Genomic DNA, 26239 nt, shown 5'->3' on the forward strand with positions numbered 1-26239 from the left:
GGCGCGTGCCGCGCAGAGGCTGCTGGGAGGGGCGGGCCCCGCCCCCCCCGACCAGTGCGGCGCGCGGCGGGGCGGCGTCCGCCATCTTGCATCGGTGTCTGCTGCCGGCGCGGAGCGCTCCGGAGCGGCGAGCTCGCGTTTGCACGGCGCCGGGCGCCGGGCGTGTCCGCCGCGATGGGTAAGGAGGGAAAGGCGCTGAGAGCCGGCGGGTGGGGGCAGCGGCAGCAGAGGCTGCACCGCTTGTGGGACGGGGTGCCCGGTGCAGGCCGGTCTGCCGCTGGCTCCGGCGGGGCACTGCCCGCATGGCAGCTCGGTCGGGGCTGGGACGGGGTGGCGGTTCCTCAGGCAGGAGGGCTCTGCCATCCTCCCCCTTCCCTGCCTGGCTGCTGGTGGAGGGGGCTTTCCACCGCTTGTGCTGGGGACGAGAGTGAAGCGCGCCGCTCGTCGCTGTGTAGCCGGGCAGGCTGGCTGTGTGTCCGGCCTCGGGCTGACAGGTCAGGCAGCCCTGGCGGTCCCGGACTGCTCGGTCCGTGCGGGCCGGGCCGGTGCGAAGCCTGTGGGCAGCGTCCGGCCGGGGAGGGGGCGGAGGGACAGCGAGCTGCCGTGTTTAGTGAGCCTTAGGTACACGAGAAGGAACAAAAAAAAGTAGTGTGATAGGTGTTAGGCTATGCACAACAAGTGGGTGCAATGCAGGATGTGGTGGGTGGAGGGATTTAATGTTAAAACGGGTGTAGTTTTGTAGCACAGAAGTGCGGGTTTGCTTGGATCTAGATGCAGAAGGTGTGAAACCAGGGACTGCCAGTCTTCTTCCCCTTATGATGTCTATATCCAAAGCCTTCTGGGGGGATGGAAGCTATAAATTTCTCAGTTTTTCTTTTTTAAAACAGTTTCGATGGGACCTTCCTTCCAGCTGACCTTCTGTAACTTTCAGAGAGGTGGTGACTGGGTTACTTTGAACGTGCATTTCTCTTGTTCAGTCCATTTCTTGGCCTGACAGTTTCATTGGCGCAACTAAATTAGCAAGGCATGAATGATTAAGAGAGCGATGGTGTTCTAAGACTAGATAATCTAGTGACATTGTTGGGAAAATAAAGCTGCATGGTTGTTGCTAGAAATTTTTCTTAGACAGTGGCACGTTTAGTCTTGTGCAGAGATGTCAGTAGTTTGCTTAAGTTCTTGTGGAGCAGATACTTGGGTGAAGCAGGCTGCCAAGTCCTTGTGGTGGTGCCTTGATGTCAGCCTAAGTCTGCAGTCTGTTTTCCTCTCATAGCTTATGTTTATTGCTTAGTGGTCCTTGGTACTCCTGATAAAAGTTTAAAAAAAAAAAACAAAAACAAAAAACACCAAAACAAATTGTCTCAGCATGGAAGTTGACAGAGAATTTTACATAGCTCAGGAGCTGTAGTTTACATGTTGTCTCCTTGTAGAAGAATTCCAGAGGAATGATAGTTTGTGTAGAGTCTTGTTTTTAACAGTTTGTCAGATGAAGGCTGCAGTTCTAGCTTTAAAAAAACGCACTGTGCTATTAACAGCCTTTTCCACTCCGTTTGATCGTTCTGGTGACAGAATGTTGAACTATCACTTTTATCTTTCCACAGCTGATATACCTGAACTGACAGTCAGATTCTAATCTTCTAAATCCTTTAAAAGAACTGGTAATTGGAATGAGACAATAATTTTGTTACTTTAAAATGAAAAAGAGTATGCCTGTCTGGGTGCTACTGACCCTTAAATTATTTTCCTGCACACAGTTTAGAAGGAAAAGCATAGCCCTTAGATTCTGTTATGTTTGTGAGATAGTGAAAATAAACAATGCTGTAAGGTATTAAATGAAGCAGTAATTACTGCAGGTTTTCTTCTTGAGTTTGTGTTTATTTGTAATACATTTAGTGTCATCTTTATGAGAGGAAGAAGGACATTTTTTTGCTTGCTTGCTGATAGAATCAAAATTTAGCCGCATGTCTTTTTAGTAGCTTTTCATTTTTCAGTTTGCTTGTAAGCTGCATAGTTTCTTTTTACAGTAGCTTATGCCCTTTAATGCTGCATCTGATTCTTGAGATGAACTGTAGTTTAATCTGCAGTTTGGAAATGCCTATCTAGGCGTAGGTTTTCTGTGATTTCGGCATTAAAGATTTTTGTTGATGAACTTGATATTGCAAACACATGCAGGAATATATAGCGGCTGCTGTAGATATTTTCATCGTACAAGAGATGGCAGGTGTGGCCTTTTGGAGTAATTCTGTGTTTTTTCAATAGACAACATGGCAAGCCCAGCTAAAGATAACTTCAGAATGAAAAGCTACAAGAATAATGCACTTAATCCCCAAGAAATGCGCAGGAGAAGAGAGGAGGAAGGAATTCAGCTTCGGAAACAGAAAAGAGAAGAGCAGGTAAGCATCTTGGGGAGCTGTTCACTGTTCAGTGCCTGTGGAGCTATTTTCTGGGGTCTGAAAGGACTTGAGCAGACTCATCCTCTAGAGTGGAATCTAGGAATTTCAGGAATGCCAGGTTGAATGTCTGTTTTCTTTGCATTTGTGGGAAGCACCAGGCACCTCTCAATAGGATCATAAAAAGGTGAACAGAAGCCCTTTTAAGTTACTAGGACACACAGAGGAGAGAGCTGTGACTTTTAACATCAATCCATAGTCTAGGTTTATACATGTGAGACTAGACCAAAAGAACACTCATATTTGCAGTAAGAATTTGAAACCTTGCATTCTCTGCTAGAGCTGGGGTCAAATTTGGTGTGTGAAGGGAGAGGATTATTTTCATCTTTGATACTATGCTTCACATTGCCGAAGAGCTCTTCTACACCAGCTTAATAAAGTGGATATCAGTTAGGGTCTCTGAGCTATTATACAAAGATTTGCAGTTGTTCTCATTGAATTTTTAGTGATCAGAGTACGTGGAACATTGTATTATTTAATAGTTTGTCATAGTTCCTCTTTGCAGAATGTGTAGTAGTTTCTTGCCAGGAGGGTAAGGAAGGTAGTTTGTTTTTCTGTTTGGTCTAAAGTGGATGACTTTGTCTCCCACAACCTGGAGAGTGTCCCAGGCTCTGATCTACAGTCTGCTATGAGGTGGAATGCTTACCCTTCTACTGGGAAAGTGGTGCATGGAAAAAGAATTTCAATTATTTGGGCCAGAGGTGTAAGAGTCAGAAGTGGTGAGGTACTGGAGCACTTATCTCTGAATGGGTAATGCATTGCAGTTCCTGCTGAAAGTTTTGTTTACATATTTTGTAGTAAATGCTCCCTAGATAAATTATGAAAATAATGGGTGTTTCCTGTCCCATGCTGCTTGAGCCGTGAGACTACTGTTATGGTCTGCTTGGTCTTAGTTTGTTGGACTGGTTTTTTTCTGCTCTTCTTGACCTGAGAATGAGTTTATGCAGGGAGATGAGACTGCTTGTGCTCCAGAAGAAATTGTGACTGGCAGAAAGACCAAGCAAGTTTATACTTTTCAACCAAGAACTTCTGTGTCCTCGTTAAGCATTGAGAAAGAATGGCTCCAAAAGTGGAATATTGTTTCTTGTTCCTTTGTGGGTTTAAATGGAATTAAGCCTCATTTGCATTCAATATTCTCTAGTTGTTTTGTGTCCAGAGTTACACCCAGCCCATAAGTGCATCAAACAGGGGAGGGAATGCCTTGGTTAAGGTTCCTGTTGAAATAGACATGGATATAAACATGGAGTTGTTCTGCAGTGTTTTTTTGTTTAAAATGCATGCTAATTATAAGGGGTAAAAGACTAAAAGCAAAAAGATCTGTATCCTCTTTTTCTTGTGGAAAAAATTAAGGATCTTTATAACTAGTAAGAATCTAGTTCTGAATGTCTATCTGAAGAGTTGCTGTGCAGTTTCTTGAGATACAGATACAATAGTTTTTCCCCTTTATGTTATCTAAACTTTTGTATAGAATTCCCCTTGCGTGGGTGAATAGGAAGTTGAGTAGGTAAAATTCTTTCACTGGTATTGGTGAAAGCATTTATTCAGGTGTATGTCATCAGTACCCACACTTTGGTTACTCCTAAATTTCCATGTCTTCCAAAAATTTCCCCTTTGTTCAGCTGTTTAAACGTCGAAATGTGTCTCTCCCGGGAAATGAAGAATCCATGGTAGAAAGCCCAATTCAGGATCCTGATGTCAGCTCAACTGTTCCTATTCCAGAGGTAAATACTTCAGGGTGTGTTTAGAATGTTATCTATTAGTGTGCATAGTACTACACTATAAGAAATCTTCCTTGCATTTTTAGGAAGAAGTTATTACTGTAGATATGGTACAGATGATTTTTTCAGATGATCCTGATCAGCAACTTACAGCAACTCAGAAATTCAGAAAATTGCTCTCTAAAGGTAGGTAAACATTGCCTGTTTTTTTCAGTTGCTTCCTTCTAAGTTATTGTGAATTATACTTAGAGTCAGTTAATATTTAGTTATGTTTTATTTTGAAATAAGTCTTGCAGAAATTTGTAGTTCTGCTTATAAAGAAACTGTGCCAAATCTCTTCTGACCTAATGGCTAAATACAGAAATCTTCATTTATTTAGATGTTAAGTCTTACAAAGTAAAAAACAAGGATGTTTTTGATTGAGGTGTCCAGGGCAGTAGCTAACTGCACGCTAGCATACTTAGAGTAATTGTTGCAGTGATTCAGCTTCTCGCTCCCATTCTCTCCTTAAGGGGAAAAAAAAATTACATGGCTGGCAAAGGAGAGTTGTAACTTGTTTTTGTTGGGGCTGTAAAACATGCAATTTTAAGGTGATGCTGGTATGTTTATAGCATGGTAGGTAAGGGTGTGCTTGGTCTTTTAAAATAGCATCCAGTAACCATAATTGCTCTTCCACCAACCTGAGCTGTTGGTGGAAGGAAGAGTGTTCTGTGATGAGTTACTAAGGTGCAAATGGATAATAGTATATGTTACTGTTGTTATATGTAACAGGGTGTTTACTACATTGTACCACTTCATAGACAAGATCCTGCAAGTGAAAAGTTTGTAACTCTTTTTGAAAAGAAAAGGATTGAATGAAATTATTATGAGATCTACAAATCATATTCATGGTTTTTGTCATACTGAAAAAGTAATTTATTTGGTTTTTTAACACAAATATGTTTGTTTTTATTCCCTAGAGCCTAATCCACCTATAGATGAAGTCATTCAAAAACCGGGAGTAGTACAGAGATTTGTGAAATTTCTAGAGAGGAGTGAAAATTACACTCTACAAGTGAGTTCAGCTTGTACTGATTGGGGGTTTTGAATGGGATTAGAAACCTTCCAAAAGAACTTTGGAAGGCACATATTGTTTTGTTTGGTGGGGGTTTTGAGTAACCAAATAAAATTATTTTTCACCACTGAAGCCATATGTTTTCATTATTGTTGCTAAAAATGTGACTTGACTTTGTGAATTTCATAGTAGTCTTTAGGGTCATGTATTCAGCTGCACAAAAACTTGGGTGTTGAAAGCAAAAGGTGTTCAAGAGGATTTACAGAGTGGTATATTAAGATCATCGGCAATGATGTGTGAGCAGAATCTGTCTTGTTAAGTGTTGAATATATTGTAGTACTTTTCAGCTGAAATCTTAGGAAAAAAATACAGGAAACTGACAGGCTTGTTTGAAATCCTTTTAGAAATCTTTGAGAAAATATCTAATTAATGGTAGGAGTAACTAGTTCTGTCTACTCCTCCATGGGAATAGTACTTAGGCCTTGTGGACGTTTGTTCTAGAAGAATTAATATTGAGTAAACAAAAGTTATCCGTATTAGTTAATGGTGACTCAAAATCTTTCTTAGTTCTGCAAGCCAAAACCTAAAAATAATGTAGTTACTGAAAGTTCTTACTAAATAGAGGTTTTGTCAACACCAGGTTTTTTATTATGTAGAGTACTATAATAATAATTGCATGTCAGTGGAAAGGAAGAAAAGTTGGAAAATTAACCTCTGAAACTCTTATGTCAAACTTCATGTCATGATGTTAAGTTTTACTGCTGAATGGTTTAACGTGGCTATGTTTGTGTTCCTCAACAGTTTGAAGCAGCTTGGGCTTTGACAAACATAGCGTCTGGAACTTTCTTACACACCAAAGTTGTAATTGAAACTGGAGCTGTTCCCATTTTTATTAAGTTGCTTAGCTCAGAACATGAAGATGTACAGGAGCAGGTAACTGTCTTCTTGAGGGGTTTTTTAACTACTTAAAATTCAGTTATGAATGTCTCTTGTGGTGTATGGGGTTACAGAGGCTTTGACCCCCATTTGCCTACTAGCTAGTTTATCTGCCTTCAGGAAGATAAAAATTTACTGTCACTATTTTTTCCTATCATGGATTTTTTTTCTATTCTGTAATATTTGCTGTAAAAAGTATAGAATATCTGTAAAAGTTGATTTGCAAGTATGTATAAATTCATTTGGATGCTTTGCTTTTTAAGGCAGTGTGGGCTCTTGGGAACATTGCTGGTGATAATGCAGAATGCAGAGACTTTGTTTTGAACTGTGGAATATTGCCACCTCTCTTAGAGTAAGTATTGTAAACTAACACTATAATATATTGTATATGTATAGATAAAAGAAAACTTCAGCTTAGAATTTACTTGAAAAGAATATAAGTTTTTGTCTAAATTGAGAATCATAACAATATAATAAGCAATTTAATGTTTTGGATTACATGAGCTTCATGCATATCTTTAATTAGTTCATGACTGGAAGCTTTTCAATGTTTGCAAAAGCAGAGAAGTGTTACATCACAGGTATGAAATTTCTGTATTGTGCCAACTCTGTTGTCAAATTTCTGAAGGTATGGGGTGCGAGACATAATTTGATTCCCACTTGTATGGTTCCATCTGCCTAGGCAATAGGCGGTCTTCTCCACTTTCGTTCAGTAGCTCCAAGCTCTAGTCTTCCTATTTCTCTTTGCTTGCTGAGATGAGCTGACAGAGTAGTTGCTACATGAGCTCTGTTCCATTAGAAGATTTCTCTTCACTTGGAATATCATTCCAGCATTTACTATGTGCTTACCATACTATTTTCATTACAGGGAAAAATTTGCACAAGACAGATGTTACTCAGTTTATTACCACTTAAAGTAATAAAACGAAACATTTGTAAAATACCTTAAAATAGCAGAGGATAACATGATTACCTTCACCAAGGGCTTAAAGAATGAACATTTTAGACATTTTGTTATGTATCTGAAAGTAAACCTGATTTTTCAGATGTTGAATCTTTCATGTTCTATTTGGCAAAAGCAGAAGTAATGTGTTAATTTTTTGACAAGAACTTCCAGGTTTCAGCTTTTTATGGAAGTATTTTTATTATTATCAATTGCATTTTCTGAATGAAAACATCCAAGTTCATTCCATGCAGGATTGTGTCTCCTAACCTCTTCTAAAGACCCTCAGAAAGGTTTAGTTGAATGATGTTTCACATAAGCAATTGTTTACTTAATATGCATGTACATGATTTGGGAACGAGACATCCCAAAATTATGCAAAATAATCTCAGATTCCGTTGACTTTAAGAAAATATTTGCAGCATGTAAGATATGAAGATAAATAAATTTAAACTAATGATCAGTGATAGAATTTCTCTTCCTTATGTGATGTTCTTTTGGTAACAATAGCCAGAAAATTACCTAAATTTTAATACGAAATTACTTTTTCTTCTTATTGTTGTCTCTGACAGATTGTTAACTAATTCGAATCGTCTTACAACAACTAGAAATGCAGTTTGGGCACTCTCAAATCTTTGTAGAGGAAAGAACCCACCTCCAGACTTCAGTAAGGTATAATAAAGTAGTAATTTTGAGAAATCAGAAAGCTAAAGAATATTTATGTTTGTAATATTTTATAATAAACAGAATCTTTGAATCTGAATATAGACATACTTTTTATGTTTCTAATGTCATCACACAGTCTTGCCCATCTGTTTTATCTGTGAAAAATCCTCTATTTTGGCACTGATCAGCAATAAAATCATATCTATTAAAATCTTGAGACTATAGTCTGGTGCAAAGAGTCATACACTGGTGTGAAGTGATGGACAAATTATACATTCAGCACTAAACCATGTGGGACTGTATTTTCTCCAGAACTGTTGTAGAGAATGTGAGTTATAGTTGAAGCTTCCTCAGTTTGTGTTTGTTTGTTTTCCTATGATTGTGAGTGCATGCTGCATGGATAAAACTTTGAGTTTCCTGCTCTGTCAGATGCAGTTAAATCAGATTGTGATGACAGAGAGAGCCTCTATGCTTTCCCTTTTTTTTCTTCTCTCTAGTATGTCGCTGTAAAGAGTATAGAGACTAGTAGGAGTTTTAGCTTATTTTCAGTATGAAATTAATTTCTGGTAAGGTTAATAACTTTAGAAATGATTAATACTGGATATTCTGGTAGAAGAGACTGAGTTTAAACAATCACTAAAGTTAATCTGGGGAGAGTTTTACCTCATAAAATAGTAATTACTAATTAATAGTTATTGCTACTTATTAATTCTTGAAGAAATATTAACAAAAAGGGGGCATTTCTGATGTCAGTTAATTGATCACCTCACAGTGACTCTGCCTAACCTATATCCTTTACTAGTGTTTTGTTCTGGTAGTGAAAAAACAAGATTTTTTGCTGCTTGAATACAAAACCTCACAGGAAAAGGATGCCCTATAGGCAGCTGCTAATAAGTCCTCTGCTTTTTGCCCTTTGCAATAGCAGAATTCGGACACATAATAGAGACTGTATTTGCATAACCCATGTAAGATAAAGAATTAAGTTCTTCCAAATGGGGCTAGGATGGTCTACTTCATTTGGCTCTGCACAGAAGTTACAGAGATTGAGGTACAGCAGTGGTGAGAGCTGAAATGAGACATTGCTTGTTTCACCAGTTCAGTGAATGCTGGGTGCTGTGTGAGTTACTCTAGGTTGGTTATTACAAATAACTGCCAGTGCTCCTACAAAGCCAGCAAAAAAAAAAAAACCCAAACTTTTATTACTTAGTGATTCTGCTCCCTGAATGATTAAAAAAGCATCAGAAATTCCTATAAAAGATGTTTTTTTATTTAAGCTGAACAATTATGTAGTTAATACAGTATCTCTCAATAAATAGGCTGTGAATCAGAATTTGTCCAATTTGCTGGTTTGAATTTGATACCTGGTTTAGTCAGAAAGTGTTCCACCTGGGTCCTCATTCATTAATGACCTCGTGTACCCGAGCAGTAAATAGTTTTGCACATCTATGCCTTTGCCGAGTGTTCTCTGAAACTTGAAAAGTATGGAACACCTAATTTTATGCAATATTTTTCTTTAACCTAGGTTGCTCCTTGCTTAAATGTTTTATCAAGACTGTTGTTTAGCAGTGACCCGGATGTATTAGCAGATGCTTGCTGGGCCCTCTCTTACCTTTCAGATGGTCCCAATGATAAAATTCAAGCTGTTATTGATTCTGGAGTGTGTCGAAGATTGGTAGAGCTGCTTATGTAAGTCTTCTTCTCATCAAATAAATGTCTCGTAGTACTGTTGATGTTAAAATAGAGCAGTGTTTCCTCACCTGATGTCTTCATTTATTTTTGTGAAAAGTGATGAACATGAATTCAGTCTGAAATCTTTTAAGCTGCTTGCTAGCTTGCTCAGCTCCTGCAATTATTCCTGACACTGACAGTGAAAAAAGTTTTCTCCAAAGTATTCCCTTATATTCCTTAAAATTTAATGTAGGAATTTATATACATGAAGGAATATAAGGGCAAAGCCTGAAGACCAATGTTGAATTGTAAATTAGTTTATATTTTTTTAAATTTTAATTTCACTGTTGTACTTTCCATTCTAGGATATATAATTGCTTTACAGATAATTCTTGGACTCAATGAAGTCCAGAGGCTGGCTAGAGCAATTTTTAAACTGTTCCAATATATTTGGGTTATGGTTCATTATTTTCCTGGAAGAGGAGACTAAATCCCTGTGTTCACATGGGACTGCAGAGTAGGTCTGGGATAGTAGTTCCCAGCACAGACAGCTCAGCACACTTCCCTGTGAAAAGCTTGTTTTAATAGCAGTCAGGACAGGAAAGATTGCTTTCTCTTCCACAGAAGCTCTAGGACAACTGTAATTTCCTTCCCTCACACATCAGGCAGCTGAATATGGGCTTCATGTGCTAGCTTCCAGGATTTTCGACTCACAAAAGGGGTAATTTTGCTTATAAAACATACTAAACTTTATTATACACCTGGTAACACCCCCTCTATTTCTGTGGGTATTGAATGACACATATTCCAGTATCGTATTTAATAATACTTGAGCAGGGTGAAATGGATCTGCTGAGCAGATTGCCCTAAGTTGTGTTGTTCCTTAGAGGTGCTCAGTCTTTGAATCAGTTGTGGTGTTGTAGTAGACAAATTTGACTAAACAGGGAAAGTGCAATAAGTAATACAGTGTTTTTGATAACTAAATACTTAGCACCTGAAGTAAACCCTTGTTTGCTGAAAATGCCAAATTATTCTTTTAACACTTGGTAATATCAAGCAATATAATATTTGTCTCCAGGCATAATGATTACAAGGTGGTATCCCCTGCATTAAGAGCAGTTGGAAATATTGTTACTGGGGATGATATCCAAACACAGGTAAGACTAGTTGATTTAAGAAAAAATATTTGGCAAGACAGAATTTTGTGAAAACGTTGACAAAATACATGTTCAGTACAGGTATCTGCATACGTCACTGAAAGAGGCTTTCTGCAAATCTGTGTTCTTGATTTGATAGTTTAGGCTCCTATTTTAAGCATCAAATTAATGCAAGAATAAACATTTTTTACAGCATTGTGTGTAGTGGATTACTTAATTTCTGAATGATACTTTGACTTGCTTTTCTTGTTTTTTTTTTTTATTATGGTTCCACTTTTTCAAGTCTTAAAGGCAGTCAAGGTTTTCACTTCTAAGCTATGCTTATACTTGATTTGTCCATGAATTTTTATGTGATAGTCTTACTGATGTAATTTATTCTAAAGATCTATTTTATTAATTTTAGGCAATGGCACTGATTTTGAAGTAATGCAGGAAATAGGAAGACCGGTCCTACTTTAAAAATAATTATCTCTAAAAGGCTGACAGTACTAGTATAAAAAGAACATAAAGAAAAATGTTATTTGTATCATTTGTGAGCTCTAGAATAAAGGATTTTGCTAAGGAATTAAATGAAAAACCTTATCTCTTAAAAAATTAACAAATAACTATACAAATTAGATGTGTATTTGTCAATCATTTTGACTTACTCATATTTTAGCCTTAAGTGGCCTTACTTAGTTTTGCTGTTTTCAGTCTTTTGGGCTGAACTTAATTGAAGGTAGATTCTTTCAAATTGCTGGATTGTCTGATCACACAGTACAGCATTGAATACTTTAATTTTGCAGGATATGACACTTCGTATAATAGAAATGTGTTGGAAAATCTTTTGAAGTCCTCTGTAAAATGCTTTTATATTTGTATATATATGTATATTGTGCATATACTATATGTATATATAGTACAATCCAGTTTTCAATTTTTAAATTATTTTAGGTGATTCTAAACTGCTCTGCGTTACCATGTCTCTTGCACTTGCTTAGTAGTCCCAAGGAATCTATCAGAAAAGAAGCATGCTGGACTGTTTCTAATATAACTGCAGGAAATAGGGCTCAGATTCAGGTAAAGCCTGGGAATTTGTATCTTGGTTGGTTTTATTTTCATTTTACTACTTTACTTGATTTTCCTTGACAAGATGTAAGTGGATACTGCACTGATTCTGTATTATTTGTTTTAGTCCTAACTGTCTGTAATTTTACCTAACCTAAATGGTTTCTTCTAAACTTTGAGATGTTATTTTAAATAGAAATAGCTCTCACAATTTGTATTACAAATTTGCTCAGTGGAAAGTGAATTAGTTTGTAAATGGTGAATATTTTGCTTGGATAAAAGCCCAACATGATGTCATCAACACTGAGTTGAATTCTTGTGGAAACTATTGCATCCTGTGTTTTTCCAGGTGACTGGAGCTATCTGAAAGAAGGTTCTGATCAATAAAAACGAGAGTTCTGAATCAGAATATGTATTCCAAAATGATTTTTCCCCTTCTGCTTCAGAGAAGAAAATGTTACTTCCTGATGTAACTTAAAACATGTAATAAAGTCTCCAATTACAGACATAGTTTCTCAGTGGAGACCACAGGACCTCAATAAAATGGAAAGTTTTGTTCCGAGGCTTGATCTTCAGTTCAAAAACTCAGGATGTGTTGTATGATTTTTAAATGGACCAATCCAGTAAGCTGGACTCTGCCCACCAGAAACAGAGAAATAAAAACCCCAAGGTTTTCTGACGGCCACTGCAGTGCAATGTTGGAATATATCTGAATTTCACTTTAGCATTTCTAGTTTGTATAGCATCATCTAAACAAAATATTATTTGCTTTAATATCAGCAGGCATCACTAATTCTTGTAGTTAAGGCTATAAGTGTTCTGAAATCTTTATTAATGGTTGTAAAATGTTACTATTTCATCTCTTAGGCTGTTATAGATGCAAATATTTTTCCAATATTGATTGAAATTCTCCAAAAAGCTGAATTTCGCACCAGAAAAGAGGCAGCATGGGCCATAACTAATGCAACGTCAGGAGGGACCCCTGAACAGATCAGGTAAGTTTGTGTGTGTTACTATTTTTTCTGCTTAAGGATCTTCTATAGGCCACATGGATTTCTGCATTTGAATCTTGACAGTGATAGCAACAAAATCCTGAACATAGCCTCATTTCCTTGAATCTCCAACTTGAAAATGTAGAAATTCAGAAAAATCAAAGTACATGCAACAAACTTAATAAATAATTAGTACTTTTTTTCATGGGTGTTGCACCTGAAGGGTGCAACAGGCTTATCTTCTACAGCTGATACTACATTGTCAAACAGAATTGGAACAGTTGATGAACGGTTTCAGTGTTTGAAAATGGAAAACTGTGGGGGGGGTTCTTTAGAAAACTTGTGCAGTAGGATTGTATATTTGGGGACAGACTGCAGGGATTTTAGTAGTTTTTTCATGTATTTTAACTTTGCTATCAGTATTATTTTAAAGCAGATACCTAAACTTGCTCAGAACTGAGTTTGATTGAACTTTTACTATCAATAGCTATTTGTATGCTGCAAAGATAGAATTGCTAGAATAAGATACTCTCTGGTTTCTCTCAGTACTGTAGAATAATGATCACTTTGAATCAGTAGCTGATAATTTGATTTAAAAGTTACGGTATTATTTGGAAGCCAGAACTGAAAGTGATGTGATAACTTTTCCAGCATATGTGGGAGTTGCAAGAAGTATGTTCTTAGTTATTTATAATGTAACTAATCCTTATTTTCTTATAACCACTAAGCGTTGTCAGGGGGATAACAGGGATAACAAAGCAAAGTGTCTTGTTTTTTTTAATTTTTAAAAATTGCTTGTATACTGTAATATTTCAAAATCTAGCATTCTAAAAATAAATTTTAATTCAGGATCTTCAAATAGTAGATTTGCATATAATACCATAACAATGGCTCCTCATAAAAAATACATTTATATTATTGGTGTTGTGAAGTTTTAGTCCTCCTAACGTCCTCAGGGTACTACTGCCTAACTGCAGGATTGTTTTAAACCACGGAATTAAACTGTATTTAGGCAAACATTGCTGTCATCATTTTACTCACATGATAAAAACAAGGACACAGGTGATGACTTGTGAAAGTTCATACACAGTTTTTCTCAAAATTGTGAAAAGGAGTGGGATACTCAATCCCAGTATTTTGTCTTTGTATTTAGAGTTGCATCCTTCTCTTTATAGTAGGTGATGCTAAAATCTTGATGGACTGCTAGTGCGAACTGTGTTAGCACAGAACAGTGCTCAGTGTTCTTACATGTATCTAATGTGTTTACTTCATATTTTTACCACTAGAAAATTTCAACTGCCTGAGAAAAGAACTTCCTGATAGAGTTTTTTCTTTTATATTCAATTAAACCCACCTGAAGATTGTAGGTAAAAAGAAGTTAAAAAGACTACAGATTTCATACTCCAGTTAGAAATACACACATTCATTTTGTTTTATTAGGATAAGTAGTAATATTTATTTCATTTTGGGCTACGTTTCTGTTTGTATTGTTCGATGATTTAGAAATTCTGTTGTTTCAGCCACATTTTTAGCAAAGTATTAATAGCAGTAGACTGGTATGTCAGAATAAATGTGCTAGGTTATCAGTTCTTTTCCCCTTCTTCTGTTTTGTTTCTGTTATAAAGGTATTTGGTAGCACTAGGTTGTACTAAGCCTCTTTGTGACCTCCTGACTGTGATGGATTCAAAAATAGTACAGGTGGCTTTAAATGGACTTGAAAATATTCTGCGTCTTGGAGAACAAGAGTCAAAGCAAAATGGAATCGGCATTAATCCTTATTGTGCCCTCATAGAGGAAGCCTATGGTAAGAACACACTTCTTGTGAAATCACATACCTGAACTTCCTTATTCTAGGCTGCAAAAACAAAAGCACTGTGAGTCATTTTGAAATTTGCAGTAAGTTTTAATACAAGAATTATTCCAAGCAGAAGTAGTCACAAAGTATCACAAAACAACTAATGTAACATTTAGGGGAAAGTGTTAAATGCAGAAAGCTCTGGGTGTTTGTCTGTGGTCAGTTTAAATGTCCCTCTAGAGAAGCATTCTCAGGAGGGTTTAACACAGATGTCCCAGTCTATTGGAACCATGCTTTGCATAAATTTATCAGCCATTCCTAAATACAGTTTTTAATACTGTAATACATAGTCCTGTCTGCTACAGTTTCATTACCAACAGGGATGTCATATCAGGGCTTTTTTAATTGATCCTAATGTTGGATCACTTATTAATATAGTAAATATTAGTAACAGCAAAATCAATTTCAGGTCATAAAACCAAATAAGTTTTTTTCTTTTGCAAGTATTTTTGTTTAGTCTCTTACAATATTCTTAAATTAAACCTCTATATAAACCATTCTAATTTGTGGAATTTCATTCTATTTTTTTACAATTGTATTATAATGAAACTGGCATTCTTTTTGGAGAATTGCCTTTTTTGTAGCTCTGACGAAACAAAATTGTCAGACATTTGTATTTCAGAAACTGCTAGTAACTAATAGAACTGTAGTTCTAATTGACCACATTGTATCTGATTAGATAGTACTAACTTTACTGTAAAGCAGTCTTTACATCTGAATTCCCTGTTACAGAGTTCACTTTTTAAAATCAAGCGCATGCTTGAAGAACTTAGCAATTAAATGCATAGGAGGAGTAAGTACTGAAGACTTTAATGGAATTTATTGTATTACAGATTTTCTGTCCATTCATAATTTTAAGTATTGACTCTCTAGGTTCTCTTTGCTTTAGCACTTAAGCATGGGCTGCTGAAGCTGTAGAGTATAAGTTCAAGTAAGGAAAGCAGCTGATTATATCACCGTCATTGCTTTGGCCTCTGCAGTCACTAGAAGGGTTCATTTGAGCTCTTTCTAATCCATCCTAAGTGAAAACTACATTACCTTAAAGCCCATGCTTGAAAAGCTAAGCAGGAATTTTATATTAACCTAACTGACTGCCTAGCACTTAACCTCTGCACCTTTGACTGAATTATGTTCTCTCCTTGCAAAATGATAAGTTTTCCAAAAGGTACTATCTTTAAATCTTACAATTAAATTCAAAAAAGATACCAGACTGTGCCCACTGATGGCTCCGTGAGTGAGATAGAATTTAGAGTTGGGGAAGACTTAAGAGTAGAAGAATAGAAATCGGGATATTAGTTTAATTGAAACGCTTCTAGCTTAGTTTTAAAATGAGTTTGGAGAGCAGAAAATGAAGACTAGAAATACATAGGTTAGGAAATTAAGAACCAGTGATATCAAATTAATTGAGGTGACTTGGGATTGCATCTTTTTGCCTTAAGAAGTACTGCTGTACTAAAAGCTGTTTGAATTCATAATTCATTTAAGCAACTATATTTTTGAAAATTTTCTGTTTTGAATTTAGGACTGGATAAAATTGAATTTCTTCAGAGGCATGAAAACCAAGAGATCTACCAAAAGGCTTTTGAACTCATAGAACATTATTTTGGTGTTGAAGAAGAGGACTCTAGTATTGCACCTCAGGTGGATGAAAGTCAGCAGCAGTTTGTGTTTCAACAGCAGGAGGCTCCAATGGAGGGGTTTCAGCTCTGAACTACTGAAGTGAATATAAGCATAAAATTTAAACACTTGTATGGTTTGGGGTTTTTTTTCTCTGAGGTCTTTTCTTTATGGCCAAAGTTAGAGGAAAAGCTGAATATGTTTTACAGAAATAGATGAAGAAACAGCTCATGCACTTTTATATATTGTGTTAGAGACAACTGTTCTCTGTTTTGTATTTGTGTTCTTCATTATCTCTTATGTACAGAAAAAAAACTGTGAGTAATCATGTCTAAAAGCATTAAATGTGATTTAACAAGAACTGTTTAGCTAAGACTTGGTAGGATTTTAGGTAGTAGTGCTGAATTTTCATGTAGTCTCAAACTTCATATCAGCAATACAGTTACTGACAGTTGAATTTTTGGCAGTAGGCTTGACTTGCCCAGTCTCTATCAAATCTACCTCTTGCATTGAAGCAGAAACATTGCTTCAGAACTAAGGCATGAAATAAAGATGAGCTTGTAAGAAGCTGAATTGGAATGTGAAAAATATTTATTTAAATTGTGAAACTTTTATGCATTACTTACTTTACAACACACTGTTGGAATTTATTTATAAAATGTATTTAAAGACATAATAGATATACATATATAATGCTAATTACCTAATATAATATTGAATATATGAAAAAGTTCTTTCTGAATTATGTGGGAAGAGGACTATTTCAGAGGTTTTCAAATTGGAATCAGCAGAGACCTTGCTGGTCATTAGATGTTGGCTCTGTAATGAAAGCTGCTAAATGGCATTACAAGTCAGCCACAACTGCAGTACTTTGCAGAGGAAGCAGCCACTGCAGTTACCACAAGAAAGCTGCAATTAGGACTGACAGAAGGGTGATGTGCACCAATCACCAAGCTGATGTTTTACAGCTGGCTTCTGTCAAGATGTGGTAACACCACTTTCGTTTGAGAAACATTGCAATGTTTGCCTTTTAGTACAATAGCTTCTCAAAAGTTTAGACAGTAAGTGTTGTTTTTTGACCAAGTGTGCTACTGCCACTTGAATTGTTCCTTAGGTTAATGAATTTGGTTTGCTTTTGGTAAGACAATAGAAATACTGCAGTGAAAAATGAATAGTGAATCATGCCAGTTGAAGGAAAAGTTTGTTGTACTGTAAATAGCATTAAGTATGTGGACACCAAAACTAACTAGAAGTTACTGTCATCTAAATATTTAGGCTCTACAATATACAGTGTTTGCTGTTAAACACTAAAAGATACAGAATTCTAATATTTATGTTAACAGTTTTGAGTACAGAAAAATGTATGCTCTGCTTTGACTTGCATATAGGTAGTGTTTCTGGTGTGTTAGTATATCTCATTTGGAGAAATTAATACTTTGGGTTAACTCTGGAGTATTGCTATTTTTTATTACCTGTAATTAATGTATTAACATCAAATTCCTGGGTTAAGTGAAATCTGTGACATATGAGAGCATTTCATGCTTCATAAAAGGCTGCAATTCAACCTTCAAATTACTTACCCATGGCACTGTGCTTGTCACTAAATAATATTTTAATGCACTGAAAAATACAGGTTAAAGGTGGTATCATTTACAGTACCATTTTATATTTAGAATTTTTTTTACATGCAAGTTAAGATTCTAAGATGTTTCACTTTGATGTTACAGCAATATATTCTATATTGTAATTGAATGTGGGACTTGAAGTGGATTTTCTAAAATTAATGGTCAGTTTTGACTAAGATATAACTGGGACGGAAGCAACCTCCCTTTGAAGTCTTTTTAGTGGAAGATAGAAGTGTAAGAAGTGTACATAGGAGTGCTGTTACTTTATGAACTCTGAATAATGAGATATTTTAGCAAATGACACTTTAAACCTAGATTTGTACAGCATACAACAGTTTTGAATAGTGTGATAATATTGAGTACAGCTGCCAAATTTTCATATAATGTTAGGTGATTGTACTTACGCCCTTTTTACTCTCATAGTTTTAGGTTTTCATACACCAACCCTCATTCTTTCCCATGATCTGCCCACTCCCCATCTATCAAAGAACAGGGTAACAATCATGGAAATCTACCAAGGTTACTAGCAAATGCTGAATTTCAGTGTTCTAGTGTAAGAAAATTATTCAGGTAACAGGGTATTCCTTTGTTTCTAACAACCTTGTTTTGATAACAACCAGCTGTGCCTGCTTTTTATTTGGAGAACCCTGTAAAACTACATTTATAAGCCTCTCTTATTTAAACCAAATCTGAACTATGAAAATCTTAATTGAAAGACTTGAAAATTAAGAAAAGAGGGGAGATTTAAAGTATTATATTTGTTTTGAAAGAATGTCTTCAGTTGTGTGGATATATTATTCTAGCTTGTGGACAGTTAGTGACTGCACTTTACACATTTAGGCAAACTATATTTCATGCCTCTGATACATTTAAATGGAACAATTTGAAAGGGAACTAAAATTGATGGACTTAGGATGATGAAAATCTATTTAAACTCAACATTTGGTTTACTCTGATATTGTTGAAAAATAATAACGAAAATTGTTTAAAGGATGGTCTCTCCTATTTTATCACTGGGCTTATATCATGCTTTGTTAGAAGCACATAAATGAACAAAATGAAACCAGAGATTATGACTTAAGGTCAGCTCCGGTGTACTTGTTTGCAGGTAGGGACATGATTATGATGATACCTAAACAGATGAAACTAGTATGGAGAGAGAAACAAAACTGTGATATGAAAATCTTGTTAAGTTTGGCATTTTATATGCAATCTGAAGTGCCCCATCAGTTACAAAGTCTGTTTAAAAATACAGGGGTTTGGGTTTAATTAAAAGGGTACCATTTGTTCTGCCTAAATGTGAATACTAACTAGCTAATCTATGCAACTATGCAGAGCATAAGATTTTTTTTAATAGTTCCCTACTCTTGTTACACTGAATCATATCTAATTTTTTCATCGTTGCACTTTTGTCTGAGGATTGGTTCATACAGCTTTTTAATTTTCTAGTATTTGCTTTACACACTGTTCCTAGCAGCAATCAGAAAATAGTAATAATGTTGGCACAGAAATGTTTGCTGTAGAACAAGTTTGCAACTGGAAACTATTTATTGTTGGGCCTGTCTTTAAAAAAAATAGTAAAGATGCACTATTGTCTTTCCTCCATGATTAATTCTCAGTAGGTTTAAATTTATTAAAATTGTACAGCTGAGGATTTTTGTAATAGGTCTGCAGATGGATACGTGGACTTAAACTGTGACCTCAAGATTTCACTGAAATCTGGAATGCGAAATTCTAGTTACTTATGGCACAATGTCTTACATATATAATGTGGGAAAACTAAATTACCTGTATGAACTTCAGATAGTAATAGTGCATCTTTAAATCCAGGCCAAAGGCCCATTACTGTAACAGAACACATATTAGTAGTATGCAATATTATGGAATGTTAAATCTCCAAATACCATACAGAAACCAATAAAACCTATTTTACAGATGTTTACTGTATTTATTTAGTGATTCAATAAGTGTTGCTTCTTAAAGCTAAAAAATGCAAATACCATTCTGAATACAGCATTGATGCCAGTGAATTTCAAGTGGCAATTTGTGCACTGAAAAACTATGCACTGTCACCAGACAGAAAATTTCTTGGGTGTAAATATTTTGTGGTTATCTAACCAAAGGTACCTGACATTCTTAGGAAACTACCTCATCCCCTTTAAAACTAATTACTGCTTTTAATCATATGCAAAACATTCTAAATAGTTTTAATTATATGGACCAAGTATCCTGAATATCTTCCTAATGAAAGTCATTTTTTCTTTCTTTTTTGTGATGCTGTGGCTGCCCTTACTGGCTCTAGGGTGTGCATACTGCAGTTGTCCATTTAGGGGTGACACTCACTACTTGCTCTCAGCAGCAGTTAATTTTGCTTTTCCGAGGACATTGAGCATTTCAGACGGAGTTACTTGGTCTTTGCCTCCGCGGCCAGCGCAGCCTCCTTCCGCCACTTGGCCTTCTTTGCCAAGTTCAGGCTCGTTAAGGATTCATGACGTGCGGCAGCCTGAGGAAGTAGCAACATAGGAAAAAGGATGCACCCAGGGAAAGCTACCCAGCCTCGGGAATGGGCAACAGCCACTTAGGGTGGTGGGGGTGACAGAGACTAGATTAGCTAAAGCTTGGGCAGCTCTAAGCTGCTGCTCTTGGTTTAGATTTGTGTGCTTTTCACAGAATTCTATTATTTTAAAGTGTGCTACACGGTCATACCTCACCTTCTTAGCTGAAGCAATCACCGCAAAACAGGCAATAATTGAGAGCCCAATCATGATGTAACAGGCTTTCACTCGAGCTTTGTTTCTTGCCTTGTCTATCATCTCTGGCCTGCAATTAAAGTAGTTGAATTGAGTCATTAAAAAAGGCAAAGTATCTTTTCAAAGCATTGCAGACATAACATCACAATTTAAGAATGAATATAGAATTAGCTTCTGAAACAAGCATCTTCAGCTTGCTGTGGTTAATTATGTATCAGCCATTTTCTGATCCTAATCCATTTTCCATGGCAAAGCAACATTTAGTGGATTTAGACTGTTTTGGGGTTTTTTAACCTGGGAAAAATTGCTCAGGCAATAAATGTTTGCATTTCAATGCTTGGGGTAAATACACCAGAAATCATACCTTGAACTCTAAACATAGTGAAAATTGAGTGGGGTTATCTGTTTAAAACATGGAGATGTATACGTGGTGTCAGATGGATGGAGTAAAAGCAAGTTCTCTTTATTCAAAGTTAACTTTAGAAATAAATTACTGCTGTATCTAACCTGTTCAGATGGTGTTCTGTAAGCTAAGAACTTTACATCCTTGGATTGTTAATTAAAGCAGAGTTTGTACGACTATGAATTAAAGGTTTTAGTTCTTCATTAAAGCAGCAGCCTGACAGAAAGTGGGCAGCTGATGTCAGCCACCAAGCTATTTCAGGAGCACACACCTAAACAAGAACAATCTACAGGATTGTTTTTGCTTGTCCTCAAAGGCAACAACAGTGAAAACTGCTGTCCTCTGTTTGGCAGTAGTCAGTGCAAAGGAGACATTTTACAGCCCAGAAATCTGCTTTGGTACAGCTCCCATTTCCACCCTCCTCTCTTCTGAACCAGGAGCATGGCCCTGGGAACCAGCAGTAGAGGAAATCATGAAAATTGCCCCAAAATGTTCAGGAAAGTTTTTCCAAGTCAAACATTATACTTGGGAGTACAGTTTTTAAGATATTCATAATAATACTGGCTGTGCACCATTTCCTTTCATAATTCATCATGGGAATGCTTTATATATACACTTATAGATAGATAGATAGATACAGATATTTGTACGATATAAGTACATATTTTATACATATGTATAAACCCACAACTATATGTGTAAAAAAATAGTTGCATAAAGAATTGATTCTGTGTTCTAAGTAAACATGGTGTAATGCTCTCTTTCCTTCAAAAAATCTTTAGACTTACTTTAAAGTAACACGATGGGATGAGGCAGAGCTGGGGCTTTGACAGCGCCCATGAAAGCCTGCACCAAGGCTGAGGGCTGCAGTGCTTCTCTCTAAGGTTTGGTGTGGTGGGAGAGGACAGGTCCCGTGAGTGGCAGTGCTGTACCAGCCCTCCCTTGCCAGCGCACACAGGAGGAGCACGTTGGGCACACACTGTTTCTTGCAGGTGACTAACAATGCCTGCAGTTCTAAGGAACTGTTTCTGGTTTGTACAATGATAAAAATCATCTTCAAAACAAACTGCACATCAGACTGGCACGTAGGATCATTAATCCAGTAATCCATTTGTGGCAACAAAAGCAAAGCCGTAAATGTTATTAGTCTGATGTATTAGCCTAATTATATTTCACAGTGCACTAATTGAAACTCCTCGGAGGCAGATTTTCACTTTCTCCCTGCTTTCTGCATCTGCTTTAAGGAAAACAGACCTTACAATGTTCTTCACTAATTGCATATTAAGGTCTTTGCTATTCAGTCTTTAATCAAGACTCCAGGCAAACCTCTGCTGAAGTGAGCAACAGCTGGGGCTTTAAAAAAACCCCAAAGAAACCACAACAACCTTGAATGAAGCCTGCAGATTTGTTTCATAGTACAAACAATCTTCAGCAGTTAGGTTGTGTTCACAGGTAGCAGCACTTCGCAATTCTTCTTTTGAGAAGAGTTAAAACAGTGCCACAGTTTAGCCTCAATGTCTAACAATCAACTGCTTCTAGTATATTACTATTTAAGCAACACTTTGCAATTCTTCTTTTGAGAAGGGTTAAAACAGTGCCACAGTTTAGCCTCAATGTCTAACAATCAACAACTTCTAGTATATTACTATTTACAATAACGTATAGTATAGTATAGTATAGTATAGTCTTGCTATAAAGCAGTATAGTATAGTATAGTATAGTATAGTATAGTATAGTATAGTCTTACAGTTCTAAAAATACTTTGCTTACTCAGAAAGCACAGTGGAGACCCTCACCTGCCAAGCCAGAAAGGAGTGATTTTTGTGCATGTGTCTGTATGACTGGTAAATGCCATATCTTTATAAACATCTCCTGACAACTTGAATAGCATTTACAGCTCCTGAGACATGTCTGAACCTTCCTCTAGAGGAAGATGGTGAAACTAACAGCACAAGATAGGCTAAACTGTCCAGCTCAGCAAACTCCAGTGAAACAGTCAGGAACCAGTAAGAATAGGCAGAGGATGTACCTGTTGCTTTACACAGCTCTGCACACTGTTTATTCTCAACGTATCATCCAAGGCAGGGACATGCTTTGATGACAAAAAGTAGCATCCTGGAGAGATGGCTAACACTCTATCTAAAGTCCTAAGAAAAGGGAGCCTTAAACATTAGAGGGGTTTCAGGTGTTTAGTGCCTGACTCCCTTAGGGGTTGCTAATTTTCAGCAAGTCAGGGAACTGTAGAGTCTGTGTGGTTTGGGAGGAAAGGGACCTTCAAAGATCATATAGTCCAGTGGGTCAGCAAGAACAGAAGACTAAGGCTATGTCAAGTGCTCAGTTTTCCTTGATGAGGGCTTCTTCTCTCATTACCTCCTTCCCTATTTTTCCTCAAATTCTATAATAAAAAATAATTTATTGTATGTAGTCATTCTAAGCTCCCTTAGAACAGTTTATGTGAGGTATAAACAAAAAATATTGTTTACCAATAACATCCTTCTCTGATTGCACATTAGGACTAAGCAAAACAAACAAACCAGTACATAAATGTAACCAAGGCTGTCTACTCAGATGGATCTGTTCTTAATCCCGGGCTCTAGGGACTCCAGCAAGGAACATTTTCTCATCTTAACCTCTAACCAGGACAGGAAATTCTCTTGCCCTCTAATTTGTTTCCAAGTCTCAGTGTTGTAAAACCGATCGTTTTAAGCTCTGTGGAGAAGCTTTAAATTTTCCACAGAATCAGGATCACACCACTGCTTTCCCTTCAGCTCCATGTTACCCTTGGACAAGGCCAATGCACTTACGGGATCCTCAGAGGAATCTCTTCTTCTGTCTTGAAACGTCCAGTCCAGAGGAGGATTTTTTTGTCAAACTTCGAAGGTTTGTAACTTGCAGCCACCTTGTGAGCCTGCTCAGCTTAAAGAGTGAGAGAAAAAACAAACAAACAAACCCAAACACTTTGTAAACCATGCACTAAGAGAGAATTATGATAGCAAGTTGTAGAAGGGAAAAACCCTACCCATTTTGGTCGTTGGAAGAGTAATTTAGGGATTAGAGCTCCAGGTTTCGGCTACGCAGAGTCACCTCCGAGCCGTCTCTGGAATATCCCCGCACGCAGCGAGCGTTTCTGCGGGTCTGATTCGACCTCCCCTGTGGGTACCCAGGCGAGCAGGAGAACGCTCGGGACCACCCGAGCTGTGATGCCACCGGCGGCCGCCCCACCGGGCAGCCCAGCCCCGCTCCAATCCGTCCCGGTCCCGAGCCGCCCGCCCGCGCATCACCCCATTAGCCCCGGGACGCCGCCGCCGGGCCGATCCCGGTGCCTCCGCTTCCCCCGGCTCGGCGGGCAGCCCCTTACCGCGGGTGGTGCCCGGGCTCCGGGCGGGATCCCCGGCGGCCGCGGCTCCCCGCGGCGCGGGCGGGCGGAGCGGCGCGGCGGACAGCAGCCGCCCCGGGCGGAGGCGCGCCGGCAGCATGGCCAGGACGGCGAGGAGCGGCGGGACCCTGTGCCTCGGCCGGACTTTCTGCTTCGGCCGGACCTTCTGCAGCAGCGGGACCCTCTGCCTCGGCCGGACCCTCTGCCTCGGCCGGACCCTCTGCCTCGGCAGGACTCTCTGCCGCAGCGGGAGCGACCCCGGCCCCGCCCCGCCCCACCCCGCTCCGCGGACCCTTCCAGCCGCGCCCGGAGGAGAGGCTAGGAGAGGCGGGACCATCGCCGGCACCCAGCGGGATCGGTTCTCCCGAAAAGGCATCCTGTTCACCTACCGCACTCACGGATTGCAACTCAAGTAAAGAGAGGTCACTGTCCGAGGCAAAACTCAGCTAAGAAAACAGGCGCGGTAGTTCAGCTTCATGTTAGGACGCGCACCTGCTGGAGCGAGTCCTGAGGAGGGCCACAAAAACAACCAGAGACCAGAGCACCTCTCCCGTGAAGACAGGCTGGCAGAGCTTCAGCCTGAAGAAGAGAACGTTCCAGGGAGACCTTAAAGCATCTTCCAGTGCCAGAGGGGACCCACAAGAAAGATGGAGAAAGGTTTTTTACAAGCGCATGTAGTGATTCCTATATTCCCATTACAAGGAGTAATGGCCTTAAACTGAATCAGAATGGGTTTAGATTAGGAAGAAATTCTTTCCTGTGAGGTTGGTGAGACACTGGCACAGGTTGCTCAGAGAAGTTGTGGATGCCCCATCCCTGGAGGGTTGGGTGGGGCTTTGAGCAACCTGGTCTAGTGGAAGGTGTTTCTGCCCATGGCAACCAGATGATCTTTAAGGTCCCTTCCAACCCAAACCATTTTATGATTCTATGTAGAGTATAAGTTCTGTGACACAAACCTGCCCACATCTGTGTTTCTGTCATTTTACTGCTTTCAGAATGCTCAAATGTACTGATTGTCATCACAGGATTTTCCATCTACTTCAGCTGAAAAAAAAAAAAATATTGTTTTTCTTTTCACATCCTGGACAGAGCTTTATTTAAAAACAAAACAAAAACAAACAAACAAACAAACAAAAAAACCAAAAAAAAAACCCAAAATCAGACAAAGAAACAAACTGTAAAAACCCATTCCGAGAAATCAGCACAGAATAGACTAAGTGCTTTATTTAAAAACAAAACAAAAACAAACAAACAAACAAAAAACCAACCAAAAACCCCCCAAAATCAAACAAATAAACAAACTGTAAAAACCCATTCTGAGAAATCAGTGCAGAATAGACTAAGAAGCAGCCTGTGTCAGTGTGATATTCATGACGGTTTAAGACTGTCTCAACAGAACTGTGTCTGAGGCACCAAGCAGTGGAAGATTTTACATGCATCAGCCAAAGCCAGAATGGTTGCAGATGAGCAGAGGAAGTCCCACTCCCCAGGGATAGATCACTGTCTGGCAACAGCTTAAGTCCTGTGCTCAGTGACAGCACAAAAGGGGGGTTTTGAACTATTTGTAGCCAAAACCTCCAGCTATCTTTTCTTCAGGAGCAGAGCATATAACAAAAAGGAGGAGATGCACCTCTTTACAAGCCCTTTTTTTACACTCCTTGAGCAGCTGTGCCCTCTTTCAGAGCGTTGTCACGGAGATGAAGACACATCAACAGATGATGATAGAGGATGATACTTTACCTTTGCTCAAAGAGACTGGCACAGTGTCAAGCAGTGTTCCTTGTCCCTGAAGACACAGCTGGGAAGGGTAGGAAGAGTCAGCACATCTGGGCTGGGCTCAGTGTCATTCATTATGAGGAGATTCCAGACACAGCTATCCGTTGCCCCTCCTGATGGTCACCCACACATTTAGAGTCACTGTAGTTCCAGTGGCCATCAGAAGAGCTGCTGGGACCAAGCCTGGAGCTCATGTAGTTTCCAGCACT

General features: G+C 38.3%; 2 protein-coding genes across 2 annotated transcripts; one reads left to right on the forward strand and one right to left on the reverse strand.

Annotated features, from left to right (window-relative positions):
* The first annotated feature begins 38 nt into the window (after nucleotides 1-38).
* On the forward strand, nucleotides 39-19661 carry KPNA5 (karyopherin subunit alpha 5). The gene is made up of 14 exons (XM_041478198.1): nucleotides 39-178; nucleotides 2257-2390; nucleotides 4067-4168; nucleotides 4252-4351; nucleotides 5125-5219; nucleotides 6021-6152; nucleotides 6419-6507; nucleotides 7671-7770; nucleotides 9287-9450; nucleotides 10511-10589; nucleotides 11523-11648; nucleotides 12504-12631; nucleotides 14254-14432; nucleotides 16006-19661. The coding sequence occupies exons 1-14, from the start codon at nucleotides 175-177 to the stop codon at nucleotides 16191-16193; spliced, it is 1620 nt and encodes a 539-aa protein (XP_041334132.1). The 5' UTR covers nucleotides 39-174; the 3' UTR covers nucleotides 16194-19661.
* FAM162B (family with sequence similarity 162 member B) lies at nucleotides 18075-24630 on the reverse strand. Its single transcript, XM_041478031.1, has 4 exons — nucleotides 24237-24630; nucleotides 23683-23794; nucleotides 20437-20545; nucleotides 18075-20228 (listed from the first exon to the last, which is right to left on the reverse strand). The coding sequence occupies exons 1-4, from the start codon at nucleotides 24628-24630 to the stop codon at nucleotides 20130-20132; spliced, it is 714 nt and encodes a 237-aa protein (XP_041333965.1). The 3' UTR covers nucleotides 18075-20129.
* Between the last annotated feature and the right edge of the window lie 1609 nt (nucleotides 24631-26239).

This window comes from Pyrgilauda ruficollis, unplaced genomic scaffold (assembly GCF_017590135.1).
Source record: "Pyrgilauda ruficollis isolate IOZ18807 unplaced genomic scaffold, ASM1759013v1 scaffold43, whole genome shotgun sequence".
NCBI classification, from domain to species: Eukaryota; Metazoa; Chordata; class Aves; order Passeriformes; family Passeridae; genus Pyrgilauda; species Pyrgilauda ruficollis.

Bases quoted from the DNA above. Each gene is read 5' to 3' on its own strand.
- KPNA5 (XM_041478198.1), top strand. The intron at 4,169-4,251 runs GTAAATACTTCA...TTGCATTTTTAG, and splicing joins CAACTGTTCCTATTCCAGAG to GAAGAAGTTATTACTGTAGA. The intron at 14,433-16,005 runs GTAAGAACACAC...TTTTGAATTTAG, and splicing joins CCTCATAGAGGAAGCCTATG to GACTGGATAAAATTGAATTT.
- FAM162B (XM_041478031.1), bottom strand. From the start codon at position 24,630: ATGCCTTTTCGGGAGAACCGATCCCGCTGGGTGCCGGCGATGGTCCCG. The intron at 23,795-24,236 runs GTAAGGGGCTGC...TCACTCTTTAAG, and splicing joins GAGCCCGGGCACCACCCGCG to CTGAGCAGGCTCACAAGGTG. The intron at 20,546-23,682 runs GTAAGTGCATTG...CTTTAATTGCAG, and splicing joins GAGATTCCTCTGAGGATCCC to GCCAGAGATGATAGACAAGG.